Source organism: Simochromis diagramma, unplaced genomic scaffold, assembly GCF_900408965.1.
Source record: "Simochromis diagramma unplaced genomic scaffold, fSimDia1.1 OVJJ01000361.1, whole genome shotgun sequence".
NCBI classification, from domain to species: domain Eukaryota; kingdom Metazoa; phylum Chordata; class Actinopteri; order Cichliformes; family Cichlidae; genus Simochromis; species Simochromis diagramma.
The window spans coordinates 6051124-6073115 of record NW_024386860.1 but is presented as its reverse complement, the minus strand read 5'-3'; the positions used below and the strand labels follow the sequence as shown (position 1 = coordinate 6073115).

At 41.3% G+C, this 21992-nt stretch overlaps 1 protein-coding gene across 1 annotated transcript; it reads right to left on the bottom strand.

Moving 5' to 3' along the window:
• Positions 1–324: 324 nt before the first annotated feature.
• lpcat3 (lysophosphatidylcholine acyltransferase 3) lies at positions 325–18718 on the bottom strand. The gene is made up of 13 exons (XM_040030087.1): positions 18591–18718; positions 15351–15458; positions 13127–13233; positions 12586–12679; positions 12370–12407; positions 9956–10134; positions 9717–9825; positions 9519–9605; positions 9123–9286; positions 3813–3960; positions 3380–3535; positions 1345–1488; positions 325–1258 (listed from the first exon to the last, which is right to left on the bottom strand). The coding sequence occupies exons 1-12, from the start codon at positions 18673–18675 to the stop codon at positions 1369–1371; spliced, it is 1395 nt and encodes a 464-aa protein (XP_039886021.1). The 5' UTR covers positions 18676–18718; the 3' UTR covers positions 325–1258; positions 1345–1368.
• Positions 18719–21992: the final 3274 nt, after the last annotated feature.

Genomic DNA, 21992 nt, shown 5'->3' with positions numbered 1-21992 from the left:
CACATCAATTAATAATCACTGTGTCATGTATAAATATTACCAAAAATCTGGGCTGTCGTTACAGCGAGGTTCGTCCTCTCCATGGGTGTGCGTGTGTGTGTGCACCGGCCTCAGAGGCAGAGGCCTTTCTCCAGCAATGCATGGATCAGACATAACAGCCCCCCCCACCCCTCAGAATAAAGGAGGCTTAGTAGCCAGGACTGTCCCCTCCCCGCCCCCCCAAACACCATTTTATTTGTTTGCTTCCAGTTCAAAAAAAGAAAATTACACCCCCCTCTTAAAAAAAAAAAAAAAAAAAAAAAAAGCCTGTTTCTCCCCATTTTCATATAAAATCAGAACACCAAAAGAACCAAAAGAATTAACTGTAGTGACTGTAGGGCTGTTCACTTTCACAACTGTGCATTTTCAGAGTCGAGGGGCTTGAATCGAGGCAGACAGAAAGACAGATTGGTGTAAACAGAACAGAGGGAGAAGAGGAGATGTGGCGAGAAGAAAACCATCACTGAGGAAAGGCTGGAGAACAATGCAAATCGTTTCATTAAATCTTATCCAAAGCTACAAAAAAGTTCATTTTCAGAAAACATGTTAACTTTATAAAATTCAATTTTTTACCCCCGCCCCCAATAACAAATCAAATTAAATCCAGAACAAATGTACTGTAAAAACATTCATTAATACAAGGCCATTTAGAGTTGGGTGTTAGTGTACAGTGTGTGATTTAGAGTGCTTGTATAACCACTGGCAGCCATTTAGGAAGAAGAAGCCCTGATGATGATGATTACCATCCATCTTCTTATACATGTCGTAGCACAACATCAGAAAGTGCCACATGTGTGCTCACACTTCCTGCTCAATGTGGACGTGAAATAAAGAACAACACATTTATAAAAATAAAAAAAAAAGGAGCCAAAAACAGACTCTGAACCCATGACTTATTTGCTGTCGACACAGAACTGCACACGCTCACGAGTCCCACGTGGTGAAATTTTAAAAAGAAAAGACAAAAAACAGGAAATTGCTCCTGACTGGCTCACAATTAAACCCCTGTGGCACAATGGTAATTTCCTGTAAACATCTCTCCAAATGTTTATAAAAACACCCTCCCCGCCTGAAACACAAAAATATATAGAAATTTATTTTTTTTTTTTCTTTTCAAACATGGACATATATTACTAAAAGGCCTTAAAATATTTTCCGTTCTGCTCCTTGGAAGTCGCAGTTCCCTTAAGTGAGTATTCAGTCTCAACGATGGATGGACCTGAAGGAAACAGACATGTTAAAAACCAATCCACGCACAACTGAAATGTCTTTATTTGCTTAGCAAAGCTGTTCAAGTTTGCTTACCACGCCAAGTTTTAGTATCAAGTCTTATTCCTGCTTCTTCTCTCTCCCCTCGTTTTTAGGCACCAGCGCCTTACGGAGGTATGGCATTATTAAATATGCTACTAGGAAGAATAGGTGACCACAGAAATAAACAGAAGAATACACCTGAGGGGGGAAAGAGAAAGAAGACGGAACAGTCAAATCACAACCTGCACGTGCAACTCTCAGTTTCTCTCTGCTGAAACCTGCCTGGCTGCTTTCCAGCTCTCAGACCATCTGTGTAACCCACTTAGCCACTCCATTTCCTAAATAAATGCTTTTTTTGTGCTTTGTTGCTGACTGTTCCTTATAAAGCTCCTTTAAGGCAGTACAGAAAAGAAAGACAAAAATTCAATCCCATCAGTCTTTTCAGTGGCTTTTCTTTTCATCGACGCAGCGGGAGTTCTGACACGGAGGCCTCTTGGAGGGGGGGGACAAAGAAACAAAAACAAAAAACCCCAAAAAAAACAACACACACCAAACACCCACCACCACACACACACACGGTTGTCTGGCAAGGATAATAACTTTTGAAACTTTTTGCTGTAACACAATGTGACAACACACTGAAAAAGCGCCAATCGTTGCATCATGAATAGCTGCAGTTTTTTAGCACCCGATAAGCCTTCAAGTTTAAACTTAAAACGCCTCCGGTTCTCCTCTAGTCTGAGGTGCTTTGTATGTTGCACAACAAAAGATGCGAAATGGCACAAACAAAAATTGTGTTTGTGTTCCTCACAAATGACCTTCCCGGGGTCGAGTTCACAAAAGAGCTTTCAGTGCAGTACTTAAGGTTTTGTTATTGGCTGCTGCTGAAACGCTGCAGAAAAATTAAACAGACACAGACGTGGTCAGGTTTTCCGCCATCGGGGCAGCACAGCGGTATGTCACAAACAGCAACTTTGTAAACACAGCAACTAGTTAATATCATAAATCCAAAGATCACTGCACACTAAAAAAAAAAAAAAGCAGCCTTTGTGGCTCAAAGTGTGTATTAAGCATTTAAGATTAAGATAATATTGCACATGTTCATACACGGCATGCTTTAAGGGACTGATGTGGTTGAACTTTAGTCCTACACAGAACTTTGAATACCCGCATCTAAATGTTGTAGCTGTGTACCGTCACCAGGGGGCAGTGTCAAACACACATGGACTGTGTTGAGACTACTGTCCTCTGATCAGGAGCTAAGCTAAGGAACCCACAACAGCACAAACACAGTGAAGTGAAACAGTGTTTCAGATAATGAACACCGCTCCCTGCAGCTGCTCATCCTGCTTTTCTGATCTTTGATCATTTTTGCCACTCCCTTTCCTTTGTGGACAACTATGCTCTCTAAATCAGCATTCTACCATCGAGGGTTTTTTGTTTGTTATTTTTTTGAGGACAGCATGTGAGCACATCTGTTTGTGATAGCTTGACTTTGCATAGCCAAATACAAACACCCGTAGCACAGCCACCACAGGTGGGACGCAGAATCGCTGCAGGTGGGGTGTGGACAAATATGAAAAATAATGAGTGGAACTAATTTGAATAAATGATTTTTTGTGCCTAAGGGAAAGGAAACAAAAGTTCACTCGTGCTATTATGATCATTATACTCATATGCTATTATTTTTTATTGATAGGATTCATAAAACTGTGGTTCTGTCATAAATATCTGTGGGTGTGAATGGAGAATATTCTTGTCTTAACTGAGGGCTTGATAAAAAGAGTTTGAGAATCACTGATCCACGGACACAAATGTGGCACCACAAATCCACTGAAGTAGGATTGAAAGACCGAAGGTAGGGTTGGGTTCACATCTACACCTTTACAGGGAATTTTCACCTATTGAGCACAGTTAAATTCCAAATTGTATTTAAAGAGAATTGACTTGAAAAATAACATGTTATAGTTGAAACTTCCTGTTCAGCGTGCGGCTAAAATGCATGAAATGCTGCCCTAAGTGAATGGTCAGGGGTTCCTTTCAAAGAGAAGTGAAAGAAGGAACCAAGAGAACTGACTTCTGGATTTACCTTGAGCCATTTGTCATAACTGAAGATGGAGAATGCCACTAGAGGATACCCCATGAAGAGCCAGTGGATAAACTGCTGGACTACATAGATGAGTGGGTAGAGTGCACTGTTGGCCAGCTTTGTCAGCACAGGACTGTCCCTTACTAGTGCCTGGGCCTGTCACACAAACACACACAGGTTACATCAAGATAGAAGAATGAATCTATAACCTTAAGTCACAATTATTCTCATTAGTAATGTGCAGTAGTAGTAGCAGACTATTGTAGATTCAATAAGAGCATCACCACTCCGTTTATAACAGAGCTAATGCCACAGTTGTAATCAATAGACATTAAATGCAACACTCTTAGTTTATACAGAGCACAATCACTACTTTCTGAGTAAAACGTGCAGCTCGAGTTACCCAGTCCCAGCTCTGCACCCTGTAACTGACCTGTCGCTCCACGGTGATGATGAAGAACTCCATGGAGAAGCACAGGATGTACCCGGAGTGAAGGCCGTGCCAAATCGATAGAAAGAAGAGCGTGGCCACATGAGATAAAGTCTTATTGCCCAGGAACTTCAACCGCTTGAACACATGTCTTTGTAAAGAAGAAGGAAGAGGAAAAAATAATAATAATAAAATGAGCTGGCTGTATCCACAACCACAAATTAAACAACAATTTGTGAATATTCATCCACGTTCCACAAATTGGACACACAGGTTCATGGTTTCTACCACATTACCAACTACTTCGCTCACTTTAGTTAATTCATTTCGACTCATTTTATGACACAGCACTTTATTTTCAAAAGATGACAGACACACACACACACTCTCTCTCTTAATTACTTTTTTCTGTCTTTGAGTTACATATCTGCTGCTCCAGTCATTCCCCGTTAGACGAAAGAGGAGTCTGAGGGTGTGCTGGTTAAAATAGATCTATACAGGTGGATAAAACCACCTGCTGATCTACTGGGATTTTACCACAAAAATCCTCTATGATGGCAGTTCCCAAACTCTGGGCCACAGAGTGGTACCGGTTCTGCAGCAACTATGATGCTAACATGTCAAAATGGACCAAAAATCTCTGAGAAATGTTTCCAGCACCCTCTTGAATCTATACCAAAGTCTAAAAGGGGATGACACCATGGTAGTAGAGTAGAGGTGTACCTAATAATGACTGCTGGTTGAGCTCTCCCTTTTTTCTTTAAAATTCAAGTTCCTGTTTTAATAACAAAACATCATTTTTAAGTGGTGTTTTCTTTGATTGACCTCTTTAGGGGACAACCCATTTCTTATAATAGTGTCCGGGGTGTATCCCCACCTATCACAGCTGAGATGGGCTCCACCACCCAGGCACCTGGAATAAGAAGTGTGAAAAGAAACTGATGGAGCTTAGTTTGATCCTTCTGAGATTTTTAGATTTAGTCAGTGTGACATTTTCAGGTTAAATAAACCTTTAACTGTGCGCGTCTTTCATTTAGTCTCTTATAAAGAAGTTAGAGTTATAGATTATCTCTTTAACCGGAAATCCAGGCTGCCAAACATGCTTAATGCATCAGCTATCACACTGGCGAGCACTCATTCACCTTGAATTTGTTGTTGCATAGCAACTGAGTTATATTAAAACCCAACAACTTTATGTCCTGTACTAAAAGGACTAACTGTGACCCAAACTGGAACATTATAACAACTTAAAAATCAAACCTCAAACCAGAGTTTCTTCTTCTATACTGCATACAGGTGAGAAGCTGCAGTGTTAGCTGAATGGAAAAGGACCAGACCAGGGGGTACATGAGGTGGTGCCGTGTAAAAGCTGATAATAATCAGATAATTAACAGCATCCATCCTCCCCACTGTCAATCACACAAACACGAACTGAGTGATCGTGAATACCAGGACACAATACTGTTTGGATCCAATAGTAACTGAATATTCAAAGCTTTGGCTAGCTGGAGGGACACAGGTGTCTGATTTTATACTAAGGACCCTATCTAATGTTAAAATAAGGGCCATGCTGTGATTTTGAATAGACTGACATTTCCAAAGGTCACTCAGAGAAAGCTAGAAGTGGTAAAAATGATGGTTGGGAGGTTGACAGTGATGTGCCACTCAGTGAAATAAGCAAGAACTTGCATGACAGCCAGTAATGTCTATAGACTGTAGATGCACAGAGAAACAAGAAATCAGAACATCAGTGATGCAGCAGCCCATCCAGTTCACAATCATTCACAGTTCAGTTTATTGTAAATGCAACCTTGACCACAATATGGGTGAAGACTTAAATCAGGGTTGGAAAATTAATTTCCCCAAGGGGCCACACGAGAAACTGGGACTGTTGTGGAGGGCCACACAAATAAGCTTATAGGAGAGTTTGGTTTATTGGTGAAGACCTCGACAACAGTCCCAGTTTCCAAAAGTTAATTGTTTAAATTCTGACCAGTGCTGTAGAGGAGCAGTAACTGTGGACAAACGACTGACTGACAGACTGACCGACCGACAACGGACATCTTGCCATGGCATATGCTGGTCCTTCAGCCTGCCGAACTAAGAAGTATCTAAAAAGTCTTTGAAACTTTACTAAAGCTAACTAGGTTAGCAACAATGATGTTAACTGAAGGAACGATGGTCACAACTGGGAGTGACAAAAATGATACCAAAGCTGAAAACTCAACACTTCCTTAATGAACAAAAATCCAAACACATGAAGGTTCGGTGACAACAGTCAATTCTTTTGCTACTTCTTCCTTTGTGACACCCGTACAGAGGGTGAAACAGTCTTAAAAGAGTAGTTACACAAGCACAAGTCCTGACACAAGCAGGTGTACAGTGGGGCAAAAAAAGTATTTAGTCAGCCACCGATTGTGCAAGTTCCCCCACTTAAAATGATGACAGAGGTCAGTAATTTGCACCAGAGGTACACTTCAACTGTGAGAGACAGAATGTGAAAAAAAAAAAAAAAAAAAAAAAAAATCCATGAATCCACATGGTAGGATTTGTAAAGAATTTATTCGTAAATTAGGGTGGAAAATAAGTATTTGGTCACCTCAAACAAGGAAAATCTCTGGCTCTCACAGACCTGTAACGTCTTCTGTAAGAAGCTTTTTTGTCCCCCACTCGTTACCTGTATGAATGGCACCTGTTTGAACTCATCATCTGTATAAAAGACACCTGTCCACAGCCTCAAACAGTCAGACTCCAAACTCCGCCATGGCCAAGACCAAAGAGCTTTTGAAGGACACCAGGAAAAGTATTGTAGACCTGCACCAGACTGGGAAGAGTGAATCTACAATAGGCAAGCAGCTTGGTGTGAAAAAAATCAACTGTGGGAGCAATCATCAGAAAATGGAAGACATACAAGACCACTGATAATCTCCCTCGATCTGGGGCTCCACGCAAGATCTCATCCCGTGGGGTCAAAATGATCATGAGAACGGTGAGCAAAGATCCCAGAACCACGCGGGGGGACCTGGTGAATGACCTGCAGAGAGCTGGGACCAAAGTAACAAAGGTCACCATCAGTAACACACTACAACGGCAGGGAATCAAATCCCGCAGTGCCAGACGTGTTCCGCTGCTGAAGCCAGTGCATGTCCAGGCCCGTCTGAAGTTTGCCAGAGAGCACATGGATGATACAGCAGAGGATTGGGAGAATGTCATGTGGTCAGATGAAACCAAAGTAGAACTTTTTGGTATAAACTCAACTCGTCGTGTTTGGAGGAAGAAGAATACTGAGTTCATGGATTTTTTTTTTCACATTCTGTCTCTCACAGTTGAAGTGTACCTCTGGTGCAAATTACTGACCTCTGTCATCATTTTAAGTGGGGGAACTTGCACAATCGGTGGCTGACTAAATACTTTTTTGCCCCACTGTAGCTGTTAGCCGTCTGCTAACAGCTAACAACAGGCTTTCCTGTGTGTTCTTAAAAACACACACAACCCCCCCCCAAAGAAACGCAACACTTTCCAAGAAGTCTGTGCTTCAGTTAAGTCACTGAAATTACATTTTACTAGCTTACTATTAGTCTGTGTCAGACACTCATAAAGTTTACTAGCTAAACCTGCTACTGTTGGCTAAGACAGGAATCCACCATGTGATCCAGATACAGTCACCTCTGGCAGCAGAACATTAAAGATAGCAAAGGGCAAATTGTTATCTTTAAGACTTGAACTTGTGAACCACAAACCAAAAGGTGATGTCACAGTGGCTATGTACATCTCACATATAGGGTCTATGGGACAGATATACACTTGTAGCAATTGGGAGAAAAAAAAAAGGAAAAAAAAGAAAAACAAACAACACCACAAAGACTAAACCCCAGACCTGTGTGGCGCAATGAAGACACCAATGATTGTAGTATAATGCACGGTGTTTTTTCAAATCATTTCAGGTCAGACTGGCTTCATTTCATAAGCACATGACCTTGCTGCATGTGTATATATTCAAACCACAGTAGTGGACTGAAACTCCAATTAGCATTTTATTTTGAGGATTTTTCTGGAGGTTTTTTTTTTTTTCTTTATTTGGTAAATGGCCTGTATTTGTATAGCGCTTTCACTAGTCCCGCCTAGGGACCCCAAAGCGCTTTACACACCCATTCACACACTAGTGGAGGCAAGCTACAGTTGTAGCCACAGCTGCCCTGGGGCAGACTGACAGAAGCGAGGCTGCCATATTGCGCCATCGGCCCTTCTGGCCAACACCAGTAGGCGGTAGGTGAAGAGACTGTCCGAGCCGGGGCTTGAACCGGTAACCTTCCGATTACAAGGCGAACTCCCAACTCTTGAGCCACGGTCGCCCACTATTTGTTCTAAATTAAAACCTAAAGCCTGACATTTTCTGCCTAGCAGTGTGGCACTTCTGAATCTGAACACTTAACATATGTTCAGACGACCCTTCTGTATAAATATTTTATACGCGTATGAGAACGCTGAACCTTTCGCCTTCGTTTCCCTAAGGTTTGTGACTTCTTGCATCTTTCATGAATTTAATTGCACACCCCTCAAAAAGATCAGCATAACACAGCCTCACATTAACCAGTGCATCTGAAGCCTTTCATTATTAAAACTTCTCGTGTGCGCCAGGAGTAACTCAGAAGTGGTGGATTTTAGGCTAAAAATACGACTTCCTTTATAGGTTACACAATGAGCCCAGCAAATGTCAAGCCTGTGATACATCTACCAAATGCCTGAAAACGCTCCATCAACTAGTTCCAATATAATACCCCCTTAAGTCCTAATTGACTTTATAGGTTGCATTTCTACATCCCAGCCACTTTAATTTCCATTTGAGCCAGTTTCTACTGCCACTCTACATCTGAAGGAGTGTCGTGGAGTAGAAAGAGAAAGTAAGCGTGGGTTGGTTAATGTTGTTAAAACAGAGCATGAAATAAACTGTATGTTCAGTAAATTGCTTTGCGCACTGCGGCGGTTGTCGTAAAACTGACACGCTTTCAAAGAATTTCACGCATGAATCTTCAGCACGAAAACTGTCAATAATGGTCTTTAATTGCAAAGTTTTAAAATCCTCCCAGCATGCCTTCACCCACCTGTGTGAGGATTCTTTTATTGTTAAACAGCAGAAAGGCAGAGGCTTTGGTAATTTATTTATTCATTTACTGACAGACTGGCAAGTATGCATATTGGATTGGGCTGTTATTCCTCCCTCTTCCCATTATCATCCAAGCAAATATTTAACTTTTATAGCATGGCTTTGCATACCAGCTAGAGAACGTCTCAGATTTCAGACTGCACACTGACCTGGCAGCCCAGGCGTTTGTGTTGATGTTGAAAGAAGAAATGGTTCCTCCAAAGAGTGGCGTCGTCTCAAAGAGCCACACCTTCATATTGGCGCACGCGTTCCACTGGTGCTTACCATCCACTACTCCATTGTATCCCAATCCAGTTAATATGCATACACCTTCCTGTAACACATAAAGCGTGCACTTTACTGGCTCATGTAAGATCACACCATGAAGCACACAAACCTGAGTAACTGGGACTTCACGCTAAATGAGGTGTGCCTTAAAGAAATGTATGAATGCATGCAAAACTGGCGATACTGCTGACACCTTCTGCAGTTTCACATTATTGAAGCTTTATTAGCTTTTAGTTGTTTGCAATGAGGTACTTGCTCAAGATCAAGAGTCTACTTACCGCTATAACCCAACAGCTGACATATTTATACAAAATGATTTTGCCCCACAGGAGAATGAACACACAGCGATACCAGAATGGCTGCGCCTGTGGAAAGCAAATCGTTTTGCAATTAAGACATTAAAAAAAAAAATAAATAAAAATAAATCTTTTCTTTGTTTATATCGTGATTATTGGGAATGCCATTGCTGTTCTCACCTCATACTCATCTGTTAAATAGTAGCTGTCTGGATAATGAGGACTAAATATCGCATATATCACCAGGCAGAGGAAACCAAGAGCAAACCTCTTCATAGCTGGTACAACACTGAGAGAAATAAGGAGAGATAAAGAGACTTTAATAATGTTAACTGAAGGGCTTTGATACTGGGAAGTTGCTTTCCCCCCTTTAAAAGAGATCTAATAAAGGATTATTGTTCAGTTCATTTTTCTTTAACCTGTTGGGAACTTTTCCAGGGCAGTCGGTGAGCTCCCTCGCCACAAGTCTTTGGTAGCTGCGCAGTGTAAACTGGGGACCCACAAGGAAACCGCCATAGAAGTAGGAGAAGCCACACACCTCAAGCAGCGAGGGCACGGACCGCAGAGCTGACTCCTTCTGCTCTGCACTCAGCTTGGACTGGAATTTAAAGATGTGGCAAGTAAGCAAGAGGGAAAAACAAAATGGACATTAAAAGGCTCAGAATAAAGGCAGGTTAGCGAACATTAAATTGAATAAAAGACAAACAGGGCTTCACTAAATACTCATTAACTGACATTCAGCTGACGGCTGTAAACAGTGTACTTGTGTATGACCCTTAGCATTCAGCTGCAGTACTGAGTAATGACATCGATGCAGATAAGAGATAAAAACTGAGTTAAAAGCAAAAATCCTCAGATTAGAAAGAGAGAGCAGTGTGGGTAATTAACAGCCATCACAGATGTGCCAACAGCAAAAGAGAGAATTCAAACTAAGCGAAGGAATGAGGAAACAGTAACACCTATTGTTGTAACGTGATTATTAATGGACTGTTAGGTGAAGTCAGGGAAATGGGGAGACGCATTAATGAGTCTGGAGTAACATGAAGAAAACCACTGTAGTGATAGCACTACAGTGCCTATCACAGTACAGAGCTAACAGAGAGCCTGAGCTAAGTGAGACATAAAGCAGAGAAGGCTGAGAAGAAGATCAGCGCAGATCCTCCCCACTATAAAGATTTCTTATTATGTCGCTTTGAGCTGCTGGTAGACCTGCTTTCAGTCCTTTAGTTTCACGTCGTTTTAGTAGTGTAACAGGAATATCTGCTTCCAACTGCCCAATGCTTTGCAGCGCCTGAGGCAGTCCTACTACTATATACCAACTTCTTACAATTGCAACAATTGTTTGTTTTGCAATTAGTCCTCATGTCGCTGAGGACACTGGGCGCTTGGTACCCATTATGCCTCAAGTCCCACTGGATTAAGCCTAAAGCACATGAGCGCACTGTAGTGTAGTGTCATAAAAATGGCATGGAGAGGCATGCAGCTCCGCCTCTGATCATAAACTCTATATCCCTCGTGGAAACTGTAACACTGGCGTATTGTTTGCTGTCTACTTCGGTTACTTCCCTACACATCTGTATGAAACCTGTAGGCACCAAAAGGCATTTCTGATTACTTCCTATTTTACTATAATTATTTAACTGATTAAAAAAAAAAAAAAAAAAATAGTCATGTGAAAAAACTAAGTACACCCTTACGTGTAAGTGAATTAAGAGGGCAAGTAGCTGCCACGTGGTGATAATCAAATGTACTTTATTTAACAGACCATCAGTAAGTGAGACTTTGGGTAGGCTGGTATTCTGGAGAACATAATCTTCCCAGAGGGGGACAGCTCACTAAATTCACCCCAAAGTCAGACTGCGAGATGCTCAGGGAAACTTAAACGTAAAGACCGTATCACTACGGTTATGAAGAGACTGAACAAGTATGGCTTATCTGGAAAGAGAAAGCCAGGAGAAAGCCTCTTCTCTCTAAAAAGAACATGATGGCACAGGTTAGGCTTGCAAAGTCAGAGCTGAACAAACCACAAGACGCACAGGTAAAACAAGCAGAATGTCAGCCTCATGCCAACTACTAAACACAGTAATGGAGGTGTAACGATTTGGGCTTTTTTGCAGCCACGTGACGTGGGCACTTTTAAGTCCCTGAGTCGGCCATGAACTCGTCTGTGTTTTTCAGATATTTTTTTTTTTTTTTTTTTTTTTTTTTTAAAGAGTCAAATGTGAGGCCATGTGTCTGACAGCTAAAGCTTGGCTGAAGCCCAAGGACGATGTTTCCAGGCAAAGCAAATCTACACTGAAAAAGAAAAGAATCGAGGTGTTGCAATGGCCCAAAGTCCAGACCTCAACCGCGTGCTAGGGTGGTGATGGTGGAATGCTGTGGTGGGACTTTACAGAAGCATAAACAAATGCATGCAAACCTCAATGAACTATAATAATGTTGCAAAAAGAGAGCGCAGCAAAAAGCTCCTCCACAGCGATGTGAGAGTCTGATAAAGTTACACAGAAAACAATCATTTCAAATTATTTTTGATCGCTGCTACAAGCTGCTGAATCACGGGGTGAACTTTTTCCACAGGACTGCACAGCATACAATGAAAAGTATTTTTCACATGACTCTAAATATTTTCTATAATTAACTTTTTACGCAAACAGCCCTGCTCGTGTAAACAAAACAAAAAAAAAAAAAACGAACTTAGAGACGTGACTCTGCTGATGCAGAGATTAAACCCTCCCCCACAAAAAACCCAATACAGAAATGACTGTTACATGGTGTAACAAAGATAAATGTTAAGAAAGCCTCTAAGCTAAAGCAAGACAGAGCAATAACTCACTGGTTCCTTCCCGCCATCATAGTAATCAAACGCCAAACCTGCAATCAGAAAAACACAAATTTGTCTATGAGACTATGGTAAAGGCACCATTACTGTCAGGAGCACTTGATTAAAAACAGCTTAAAGCATGTAAAGGCCCCGCGTGCAGCCTTTCAGGAGGTTGTCATGACATCAGCAGGAAAAAAGGAAAACGATTACTGAGCTACATCAACTCACCGATAAGTTTAAGTGTGAGGACACAGTGTGGCATAGTCCACTTGATGTCATACTCCTCTGTGGCTGTGTAATAATACCCCGCTAGTAGGTATAACTGTAGGAAGATGGCATTCAGGTATCAGATATAGGGTGAGCAGCTGTTTTATTTTTTTAGATTTACAGAAAACCTGAGGAAAGCTGCTTAAAGTTTGAAAATACAGAGTTGGCACATTTCTTTTTATGAACGTACTCGTAGTTTGTCAGACTATGGGCATCATAAAGCATGTAAAAAGTGCCACTTCCTTACAGGAAGCGTGTGAATGTGTTGTAAGATTACAGACCTACTTCAATAAACGGAACAAACAGTAGTTAGACATCAACAAGACAAAGAGTAGACCAGAAAATGCAGATAAAGAAATCAGATTTTAAACTTGTGGAACAAACTGCATTAAAAGCGTCCTGTGGATAAAGGAGGGGGCTGCTGCTACAAAGTAAGCCTGAATCACAATTTAGTACCTACGAGAAAACTAGCAGTGCAGAGATAAACCCAATAAAACCTCACCATTTGAAAGGTAAAGCTGCACAGGATGGCTGTTACCGTCCTTCCCATGAGCCTCAGCATCAGAAATTGGACAAGGACGCATACTACGGAGTGATAGAGCTGAGAGCCTGGAAAAAGAAAAAGAGACGGACACGGTGAGTGGGGGAAAATGGAGAGTGTAGTCAAGTGTGACATGACAACAGTGTTCTTCTTCTACAGTTGAGAATTGGCAGAGACAGAGAGAGGACAACAAGACGATGACATGACAACATCTGACTTGAAACGAACTCGAGGAGAAAGGTAAAGCAACAGACCTGCTGTAAAATCCAAGTGCAGCAACAACAAAATAAAGAAAAGAGAAAGAAATCAATGTTGGCAGTTTGTTTACTACTCCAGCAGACCACTCTCCCAACAGCAAGCACAAGCCACTCAGTTTCTTGGTCTACCAGCAACAGACCTCAAACTGAGGGGCAGGCCCCACTGGTGGTACAAACAGCCTACTGTGGTGGACAGGAGGGGGTGCAGAAGACCTTGCTGCTGCCACAGGAAATTACAGCCTGGATTATTTCTTAGTATTAATGATTTATAAATACTGTGGTAGTTGAGGTATAAACTTTATGCTTTTTAAAGTGGATGTGCCAAAAAAAACTGGTCTACAAAAGGTACACTGAGTGTTATGAGTTTGACATTTGTCCCGATGAGCTTTCTGTTTGCCTGAAATAACGTGTTGTTTATTAGTTATCAGACTGAATATGAGCTGGTTTTCTTTTAATAATAATGTAATGGCTGCAACTAATGATTATTTTCAGTTTTGTATTTTTTATTTTTGAAAAACACAAACAAGAAAATGTAACCCTTTCTAAAAGAAAGAAATGCAGAATAAAAAGTAGTATATTATGTGACAGCCTAAAAAAAAATAATATTTTTTGTTTTATTCCAAAAATATTGAAATATTAAAAAATGTTAACTCAGTTTACTATTTTATGAAGGCAAAGAAGAACATCAAATAACTGCGTCGAGCATTTGAGATGCTTTGGCATTTTTACTTGTCCAATAATTGGTGGATCACCTTGGGCTCTGAGAAGCTTTTTATTGCTACTGATTGGAGCAAGAAAACAACTGCCAGGTATGTTTTAATAATAAGTGGCAGCTCGCTGCATCATATGCTACACACGGGTAACAAAGCTGGTTACATACAGGAAATCAATCTACTGTCATAGCTGAAGGGGGGGACGTTTTACTTCCCCGTGACTTGACAAAATTTGATGACTAATCCATAAAAGCTTCAGTGTGGTTTTAAAAGAGGCATTCAAACCGCACTGCATTTAAAAGAAAATGAGGCAAAAGTGCTTTCTGTTCAAGTCCAGCTTCTCCTTTTTTTTTTCCTTTTTTTTTTTTTTTTTTTTTTTAAGTCAAAGTGTCTCCGTTCTTAGTCATAAATTTGGACAGCTGCAATTTTAAGGCGTACTTCAACATGTCCACACCTCCGATTTTTTCCTCAGTGTGAAATAATAAATGTGTTCAATTTCAGAGTAAACCTGACAGCTGCAAATTATGATTTGCAAGTAATGGAGAAAATGATAATACCATCAAAATAATCATAAGTAAATGTAACAACTCTAATACCGGTAAAATGAATTAAAAAGGGTAGCATCACTCCAAACATTCAATTTCGAATTTAGAAACATTTTTTAATGTTATAATATTCCTACTCAATTCACATTCAGATTGCTCTGCAACTACTTTTATAATTTGCTCATTGTTTTATCCCCCGCCAGTCCCGTCCCAGGCACAGTGCCAAACTTTTTCTAGTGTTAGATGATAGAAAACTGAAAACTGAATAATTTCGCCCTTTTTCTTGTTGGAAAAATTTAAAAAAAAGCAACTTAACAGATAAAACAACTTGACTCTGAACATCCTGAAAACGTGTTGAGAGCCTTAACCTTAGAAATTCTGACTCGATTCATCCTCAGACTGCTATTTGTTACGATTACACAAAAAAGAAACACAGAAGAGCTTAACCAAAATAAAGGAACAAGATCACTGTCAGCGATTTAACAGGAATGTTAACAATACAGAATTCAAAATCAGGTTAAAAACAAATCTCTAAAAAGAGCACAATTAACAGACTGTTAGATGTAAGAGACACAGATACCACGTTTTGGTTAATAACAGCAAATGTATAGATCCTTTTATGCATTTAAAAGATAAATCAGGTCTTTGGAGACATGCCACTTCATCTCACCAAAGTTGAATGCTGCTAGAGCCAATCCAGAGAACGTGTGGAATAAATGGATAACTGTGGGAGTCTGGTTGAACAAGAACGACCGGTACACCACAGCAAAGGGATACCCTGCAGAACACACAAGGAGAAACAGGAAAATATGTTAATGGGAATTAGAGTGTGGTTCTTCATATCAGCCGAGTGGGCTACTTTTAATCTCTCCTGGTGCTAGCACCGACCTTCTAGGTTAAACACATGACGTGAGGTAGCGCATAACTAACACTGGTGGGTTTGTGTGCCACGTTGTGAGAAGTCAGGCATCTCAAGGAGAAAGATTACCTCCACGGCGAAAGACCAATTCTTTTATATAGCGTGAACCATTTTGAGGTGAGGTAACAAAAACGCAAAGATATTTATATGATATAAATCTGAAATGTAAAAGGCTACAAACTGAAAAATTTCTGCATGTTAACTTTTTCTCTGCATTTGAAGGATAATGAATAACAGCAAACCACCATCTGTGTCAGCTGTAATCTGTGAGACGCAAAGATCAAGTCCATCCATCCACTTTCATAGCAAAAAAAATAAAGAAAAGAAAATAAAACCCACAAAAACAAATAAACTCAAAGTTCTTATTCAGACCGAGTCAGGATATCCACGTATTCATTTCACTAATTACTAGTCTAATTCTGGGTCGTGGAACCTATCCCACCTGTCACAGGGAATATCCCGGACAGGTCACCAGACGACCTGACGGCTCTTCTTGCTTCTTATTTGTACTCGATACACAGTTTTTGTTAACGTGGTTTGTTGTGTCAGTGTCTGTGGTGGGGACCAATTTTCTGCAGAAGTTGCAGCAACTCAAGTACGGTTTTCTGCTCTGTGTCTGACTTTTCATAATCGAACCATGTCTAAGCTACAGAGGAAGCCCCTCGTTTAGGAACAAGGTCATCTGTTTGTTTTGGCTGGTCCTTCTGTGGTGCTGTAGCAGCTATTGCAAAATGTAATCTCAAGCAATTAAAAAAAATATTCCAGTAAACAGTGTGGTCTTAGTCTGAAGAGTGAAGCCAAGGCAAAAGTGCCTTAAATTGGCTACCAAGGGGCGACTGCTGGCTGCAAGAAGCGGTCCGACTGTAGAACTCTGGGGTAAAATTAACCTCAGATTCTTTTTAAAGCATCATTTGTATCCATCTATTTGCTCAGGCTAATTTAGGGCTGTGGGAGCTGGAACCTATCCCAGGTGTTAACGGCCAAAAAGGTGAGATGCACATGAAACCAATCACTTGCCCATCACAAAGCTAACAAAGAGACAGACAACCACACATTCTCAGAAACACACGTATGGTCAACATGATCAATTTAGAGTCACCTATGAGAAACCAGAGTACCCCGAGGAAAAAGCACACACGTACAAGGAGAACTTGCAAACCTTGTTCCTGTTCTGCCCTACAACACGGCATTCACTTTGTGTTTATGGTGCTTATTAAAGGCAAACATTGAGGACAAACAGGGTATGTTTTAGGACCCGGCTAGCTCAGCTCAAAGCTTCAGGAATTTAACGTAGCAGTGACAATGTTGCTCTTTTATATCTAGCCTACATTCTGGTTATACTTTTATTAAGCCGAACACGCAACATCTTGCTGCCATACACGTTTACTACCATCTGATAACAGCAGCAGTTTAATACTAAGCTGTACTTTATACACCTCTGTGAGAGAAACATTGGCTTCCAGTGTCTGGTGGCTTAAGAGTTTAAAAATTAAACTGCACACCACTGATCTGTTTAATCCAAAGACTCCAGGAGGACCAAAAAGAACTTTGGGCCGAGTGCCACAGATGGGGTAAGGAAGTCAGAAAGCACTGAAAGACAGATTAACACATTGTTTTTTCCAGGGGTATTTGTAGAAAAGTATGTAATAGCGCCAGCTTTATCCTTTTAAACTTTTGCAATCTGAAGAATCGGGTGAAAAGCCGCTGAATCCCTTGAATGCAAAATCCTACATGCTTCAAGTAGAAACCAAAAGCCCCATTAAGGAAAAGTTTTAACTTTTGTGATGTCCTACACAGCAGTTTATTATAAGTTACTTGACCTACACACAAAAGGATGCACAAGAATGGAACAGATGAGGGAACTTTCGTTGTAGTGTGCAGCTGTTACTACTGAACTACACTACTATGCAACGCACATGAAGCAACTTCAGGACCGGGGATCGTGCAACAGGTTAGGTGACAAGTTTCCAAACAAAGACTCATCTGAATAGCCCCTTTCTTTCAGTCTATAGCAGGGCTGGAGTCAGGCGAGGGAAAACAGACGTGTCCATGTGTTGGAGCAAAGTTCAGCAAGGACAGTGTGGAGCACCCTCCCCCACACCATTCACACACCCACATAGGGCTTATTTTGGTGAGGACCCACACGTTCCCCTGCACAGCTTCAGCAACATAGTCTTAAGTTTGAACCCAAAACAGGTAAAAGGTTGGAAAAAAGAAGACCAGCTAAAATGTCCTTACAATTCCAAGGTTTGCAACTGGTCCTCACAAAGACAACTACACGTGAACGCGCGCACACAAACACACACACACCTCTGACAGCTCTAAAGTAGTGCTATGTGTTAATCCCAAAGCACTAAACCAACAAATGTAAAGTTAGACTTGTCAAATGAAATTCAGCACTTGTTCCAGTGTTCAGCTCCCTCCTCAGAGTGTGTCTCCTCTCTGCACAGCTTTGTGTGGAAAAAGGGGAGTAAGGGGGCATATTTTGGCAGCCTGTGCTTCTCCCTCCCAACAACACTACAGCTATTATTGTCGACCTCGGTGCCCCCAAAACCCCAATCCCATACAACAACGAGCAGGCCACACATAGCTCCAAAAAAAGGGCAGAAGGATGCATTTTGCTGCACAATCCTAGCTTCCCGTTAGGCAGTCCCAACAGGTAGAAAATGAATGTAGTTCAGCTGAAAGCCACATGTTAGCCGTTTGTGGTGAGGCTGTGCAGGAAACTATTCTGAGGGTGTGTGCTTCCTGGAAATAAAGCTACTGTTTGAGGGGCAGCCTGAGATTTAAATATAAAGCTAATGTTTTCGCTACCAACACCAGCAGCCCGACAGATAACTGGATAGTGTCACAGCTGAGTGAGCGTTATGTTAGCTGAAACTATTTAACAGTTACACCACCATAGGAGCCGCTCACACCTAACGTACAGGTTGGTGTGATGACCTCTGACCGCGACAACAACCTGTAAGTGAATCGTGGGTAGAAACTCACCGATTAAAATAGATAAAATGAGTCGAATCGCTGGTTCCGGGGAACCTAAAGACTCCGACAGTTGCTCCAGCAAGGGGGCCGCCATCTTTCTTGTGGGCGGAAACGTCTTTTCGCCACAGTTCGGAGAGCTGTGTGGACGCAAAACTCAACTTTTTAAAGGATCCCTCAACGCCTCCTCTCTTCACCTCCCCTTTATGATGTCAACTTTTTTTTTCGGTTGCTTTCTGAGTTTGTTAAATGAAGATATACTTAATTTATCAAAAAAGGTGGGCATTTGCGAAAAATAAGAAAATAAAGCTAAAATATCAGACGAAAAATATAGTAAAGTAAGATAAATATACATTTAAATAAAACGTTAAGTGATTATATAATAAAACCAAATATTATTAGCAAAGCAAAACCATTACGGCTCACAATCCTCTCCACTCGCGATTTTTTAAAACTGAATTTAACACAAAGCTTAATTATCCTTCTTTTACTTAAGGAATAATCAGCATAGTTTTTAAAAATGCCATAAACGTTATTTAATTATGTTTTTGTTTATGTTTTTTAAGATTTCCATATGTTATTAGCTTTATTACTGCAAGGATTTGTTTTAGTTTAATGTATATAGTGTGGATGTACAGTGGGGCAAAAAAGTATTTAGTCAGCCACCGATTGTGCAAGTTCCCCCACCTAAAATGATGACAGAGGTCAGTAATTTGCACCAGAGGTACACTTCAACTGTGAGAGACAGAATGTGAAAAAAAAATCCATGAATCCACATGGTAGGATTTGTAAAGAATTTATTCGTAAATCAGGGTGGAAAATAAGTATTTGGTCAATAACAAAAATACAACTCAATACTTTGTAACGTAACCTTTGTTGGCAATAACAGAGGTCAAACGTTTACTATAGGTCTTTACCAGGTTTGCACACACAGTAGCTGGTATTTTGGCCCATTCCTCCATGCAGATCTTCTCGAGAGCAGTGATGTTTTGGGGCTGTCGCCGAGCAACACGGACTTTCAACTCCCGCCACAGATTTTCTATGGGGTTGAGGTCTGGAGACTGGCTAGGCCACTCCAGGACTTTCAAATGCTTCTTACGGAGCCACTCCTTTGTTGCCCGGGCGGTGTGTTTTGGATCATTGTCATGTTGGAAGACCCAGCCTCGTTTCATCTTCAAAGTTCTCACTGATGGAAGGAGGTTTTGGCTCAAAATCTCACGATACATGGCCCCATTCATTCTGTCCTTAACACGGATCAGTCGTCCTGTCCCCTTGGCAGAAAAACAGCCCCATAGCATGATGTTTCCACCCCCATGCTTCACAGTAGGTATGGTGTTCTTGGGATGCAACTCAGTATTCTTCTTCCTCCACACACAACGAGTTGAGTTTATACCAAAAAGTTCTACTTTGGTTTCATCTGACCACATGACATTCTCCCAATCCTCTGCTGTATCATCCATGTGCTCTCTGGCAAACTTCAGACGGGCCTGGACATGCACTGGCTTCAGCAGCGGAACACGTCTGGCACTGCGGGATTTGATTCCCTGCCGTTGTAGTGTGTTACTGATGGTGACCTTTGTTACTTTGGTCCCAGCTCTCTGCAGGTCATTCACCAGCTCCCCCCGTGTGGTTCTGGGATCTTTGCTCACCGTTCTCATGATCATTTTGACCCCACGGGATGAGATCTTGCGTGGAGCCCCAGATCGAGGGAGATTATCAGTGGTCTTGTATGTCTTCCATTTTCTGATGATTGCTCCCACAGTTGATTTTTTCACACCAAGCTGCTTGCCTATTGTAGATTCACTCTTCCCAGTCTGGTGCAGGTCTACAATACTTTTCCTGGTGTCCTTCGAAAGCTCTTTGGTCTTGGCCATGGCGGAGTTTGGAGTCTGACTGTTTGAGGCTGTGGACAGGTGTCTTTTATACAGATGATGAGTTCAAACAGGTGCCATTCATACAGGTAACGAGTGGGGGACAGAAAAGCTTCTTACAGAAGACGTTACAGGTCTGTGAGAGCCAGAGATTTTCCTTGTTTGAGGTGACCAAATACTTATTTTCCACCCTAATTTACGAATAAATTCTTTACAAATCCTACCATGTGGATTCATGGATTTTTTTTTTCACATTCTGTCTCTCACAGTTGAAGTGTACCTCTGGTGCAAATTACTGACCTCTGTCATCATTTTAAGTGGGGGAACTTGCACAATCGGTGGCTGACTAAATACTTTTTTGCCCCACTGCATAAACAAAATATAAACAAAAAGAACAACTGCACAAACATTTATGATAATAGAATAGAATAGAATAGAATAGAATGCCTTTATTGTCACTATACAGTTGTACAATGAGATACAGAGCATCTCCTACTCAGTGTAAACATGCTGGGGGGAGGGGGGGGGGTACAGTTCTGCAGCGCTATGTACATATGGACAGTATTAACATAGGGAAAAACATATATATATATATATATATATAAAATGTACAATATACAAGACGTAAGTAATATGTAATAAATAGTGTTATGTATATACAGTTGAGTTATTGCACATAGAATTGGTATTGCACAGTGGTGGTCCATAGAGGAAGTGGGAAGTGGGGGGCTGTGTTATCTGTGCATGTGTGAGTTCAGGGTGGTTATCGCTTTGGGGAAGAAACTGTTTTTGAGTCTGTGGGTTTTTGTGTTGATGCACCTGTAGCGCTTCCCTGAGGGAAGCAGGCTGAACATGTTGAAGCCAGGGTGGGAGCTACCTTGATAATGTTTGCTGCTCTGGTGAGGCAGCGGGAGGAATAAATGTCCATCAGGGAGGGGAGAGGGCAGCCGATGATCTTTTGTGCTGTCTTGACCACACTCTGAAGCCTCACTCTATCTGCTTTGGTGCAGCTGCCGTACCATACCGTGATGCAGTGGGTTAGCAGGCTCTCAATGGACGAGCGGTAGAAGGTCAGCAGCAGGTTGGAGTTCAGCTTGTACTTCCTGAGGACTCTCAGGAAGTGCAGCCGCTGTTGGGCCTTCTTGATGACCGCTGAGATGTTTCCTGTCCAGGAGATGTCAGCAGAGATGAGGACACCAAGGAACCGGAAAGTGTGGACCCTCTCCACACACTCCCCGTTGATGTAGAGGGGGGCCAAGTCGGTGCTGTGTCTCCTGAAGTCAACAATGAGCTCTTTGGTTTTCTTAGTGTTCAGTGCCAGGTTGTTTTCTGAACACCATGCTGCCAGCTTCAGGACTTCCTCTCTGTACTCTGCCTCTGTACTCTAATGTTATATTGTTATATGTATGTATATGTATATGTTATATGTTATATTTTTATTATTAAAACAGAATTTATTTAACTTCTTTCTTTTTTTTAACATGTTACGTTTGGTGACAACTTGGTAGGTCAGTATCAGCCCCATTTTTTAAATCTCTGTGGG

Coding starts and splice junctions, on each gene's coding strand:
- lpcat3 (XM_040030087.1), bottom strand. CDS start 18,675: ATGGCGGCCCCCTTGCTGGAGCAACTGTCGGAGTCTTTAGGTTCCCCG. Junction 13,234..15,350: donor TCTAGCAGCATTCAACTTTG/GTGAGATGAAGT, acceptor TTCTTTTTCCAG/GCTCTCAGCTCTATCACTCC. Junction 1,489..3,379: donor GTTATGACAAATGGCTCAAG/GTAAATCCAGAA, acceptor TTCCCCCCTCAG/GTGTATTCTTCTGTTTATTT.